This window comes from Rhagoletis zephyria, unplaced genomic scaffold (assembly GCF_001687245.7).
Source record: "Rhagoletis zephyria isolate East Lansing unplaced genomic scaffold, Rhagoletis_zephyria_1.1 Rzeph_scaffold_04479, whole genome shotgun sequence".
In the NCBI taxonomy this organism is placed as follows: domain Eukaryota; kingdom Metazoa; phylum Arthropoda; class Insecta; order Diptera; family Tephritidae; genus Rhagoletis; species Rhagoletis zephyria.
In genome coordinates this window covers 33938-36496 of record NW_016161562.1, presented here as the reverse complement: position 1 = coordinate 36496, position 2559 = coordinate 33938, and the positions used below count along the sequence as shown (strand labels likewise).

The following is a 2559-nucleotide window of genomic DNA, read 5'->3' as shown; positions in this document are numbered from 1 at the left end:
TTTTTGTTTGTATGGAAGAAAATAATAACACAGTCAGCAAAAAAATAACTAAAAATCAACGCCAATTCTTAGGTTATTGAAGCTTGCGCATATTTGGAATTTTTCCGAAAATTATGAATACAAAGTTTGTTGTTTTGGAAAGTTTGTAATGTGGATTTATACCCCTATTTTTACATAATAGTATATATATGCATTTTTAAAGCGTATTCCCGCGAACACTGTGTATTAAAAAATTTTGGCAGCAAATGTATAAATGCATTAATTTGGAAAAAACACCGCAGTATCCATTTTCGGAATCCAAAAAAAAAGTATTATACTGCGAAATAAAGTATAGATTCGAGCCTTATGTATACAACAATTTAAGAATAAATTTCGACTTAGCCAATAAAAATTGTAAAAAATGGAATTTTAGTTTCTCAAATCATCGTTATTTTCTTTTTCATTTAGTGCCATACTCTTGAAAATTCACAGATATTTTGTATTTGAATCCAATTTCCTTTGCCTCTAATATGAACATTATATTTGAAACTTTCCAAAGTTATTAAAATAGGAATATGATTTTTCAAGTTACAATGACAAAATTAGTAAGTTCGGTACTTTTCCGCTTAAACAAAAAACGTTTTAATGCTAAAATTGCTCAAATACTTGATTTATTTACTTACTTTGATTTATTTATTTTCATAGTTGAGCTAAGTAATTAAATTGATTTATTAACACCTTACTAGCCAGCCGCAGGCAAAAATTCTTAAAGTGAATTTTGTTTGAAATGATTTTTGTTGACTTAATTTTACTTATTTCGTAAATTTTACCGTTCAGTCTACAAAGTTTGTTTATTGGAGAATTTTAATTCAATAAACACTTCTATGTCCGATGATCGATTGATAACAGAAATATTTAAAATTTCTAGTAGAATATGCAGACATTTTAAGATACTCATAATATTACTTACATAATTCAAATTTATTTGTGGGATTTGATCTAAAAAAAAATACATGCACCGCATTTCGATTAATTACGAATACGCCCAGGTACTCCATTTTTCGGCTTTAAAAACACAATTTCCTTCCTTCTGCTAATGCTGAGCGATAGCTATCAAGCAACTGTGAGCAATATCATGAAAAAGCAACAAGTTCGCATGCTTATTCTTGTGACTGTGAATTTCTTTCATACATCACTGATTGACAGGCAGCCGTAATGGAAATGACAGTGGTGACTACTGATGGCTGCCAGTAGAGTACTTTGTTATAAATATGTCAACTGATATACAACAAGCAAAATACACTCCATCCTACATAAAAGCGTATGCGAACAGGCACAGCTGTGCGTCTAACAAAATTGTAAGGTTAAAATCACAAATCTATCAAAATCCAAAAGTCCCAAAAGAGAGGATATTCAAAAAAAACCGGGTGCGTGTAGTCCCTACGCGCGGAAGAAGTGAAACTTAATAGAGGAAATTCTTCATCTTATCTTTATATTTGTTTTTGATTATATTCTTGTCTTTGCATTAGTCTTTTCCCGCCCAATTGGCGTTTAACGCAGCTATTCGTTTTCTATACCCGTCATATGCTACCTGTACCGTGGCGTTAAATATTTATCGCAAACATAACGGAGCTATAATAATAAGATTTGCTTCAATAATTTGAGTTTAACTTTTTAAACAGGTGGCCACCCTCTTCGGGCACCTCAAAAATAACTTAATTGTGTTTCTGTAAGCTCTCTCGGTACCGTATAGTACNTTTGATACCCATATTGGGATAATTCGTTTAACTTAATAAATAATTTGAATTTGATTTTCGTATATATGGCAACCCTTTAAAAGACTAAAACCATACTCCACATCTGCAGGTCAAGCCCTTTCATGTGAGACCTCATTTTTGAAAATCGTACGAACGATACCGATTTTATGACTTGATGTTAAATATTTAACGCAACCATCTCCGAACTCGATTAAGAAGTTTCACTTCAAAAAATTGGTTGCTTGTTGTAAGTATGTACATATGTGAATATGGATTTAGGTTACTAAGAATTAATTTAAGTATATATGTATGTACGTTAGAGATTGCATCTACTACGTGCTCCGCTGTATCTGTGTTTATATATAATAAATTGCTTTCTTTTAACATACCCTATAAAGCGCATTGTCAATACCGCCAGCAAACGAAACATTTTTCCATGTAGCGATAACCACATGTTTCGGTATGAATGTCTCAGCACCAACGACACCCTCACGTATATCCCACATGGTACGTTCACGCACCTCAACACCAAAACGGTCGGTACGTGTGATCAGATCACGTTCCAGGCTGTAAGTAAGAAAGACAAAAATGAAATAGTGAATTTTAGAGAGAAAAACAAAACAAAACAAAATATTAAATAAAAACATAAACACGAATAACCAAAATGCGCTCGTCGATTTATCAACCTTATACAGTGAAACCTCTCATATCTGGAATTGAAGAGAATTTTTGTCTACTTTTAAGAGGTTTCTGGCATTGACAAATTCGTTATAAGCAGACTTTATGATTATAATATAATATATTTACTCGGCCGCTGTGGTGT

General features: G+C 32.2%; 1 protein-coding gene across 9 annotated transcripts in view; it reads right to left on the bottom strand.

Moving 5' to 3' along the window:
• Nucleotides 1-2559, bottom strand: part of mesh (sushi domain containing 2 mesh) — a 49313-nt gene that overhangs the window by 13797 nt on the left and 32957 nt on the right. For all 9 annotated transcript variants that reach the window (XM_017626194.1, XM_017626192.1, XM_017626190.1 and 6 more), the window contains exon 5: nucleotides 2126-2303. In XM_017626194.1, the coding sequence (XP_017481683.1) occupies nucleotides 2126-2303 (178 nt within the window). The remainder of the gene's footprint in view (nucleotides 1-2125; nucleotides 2304-2559) is intronic.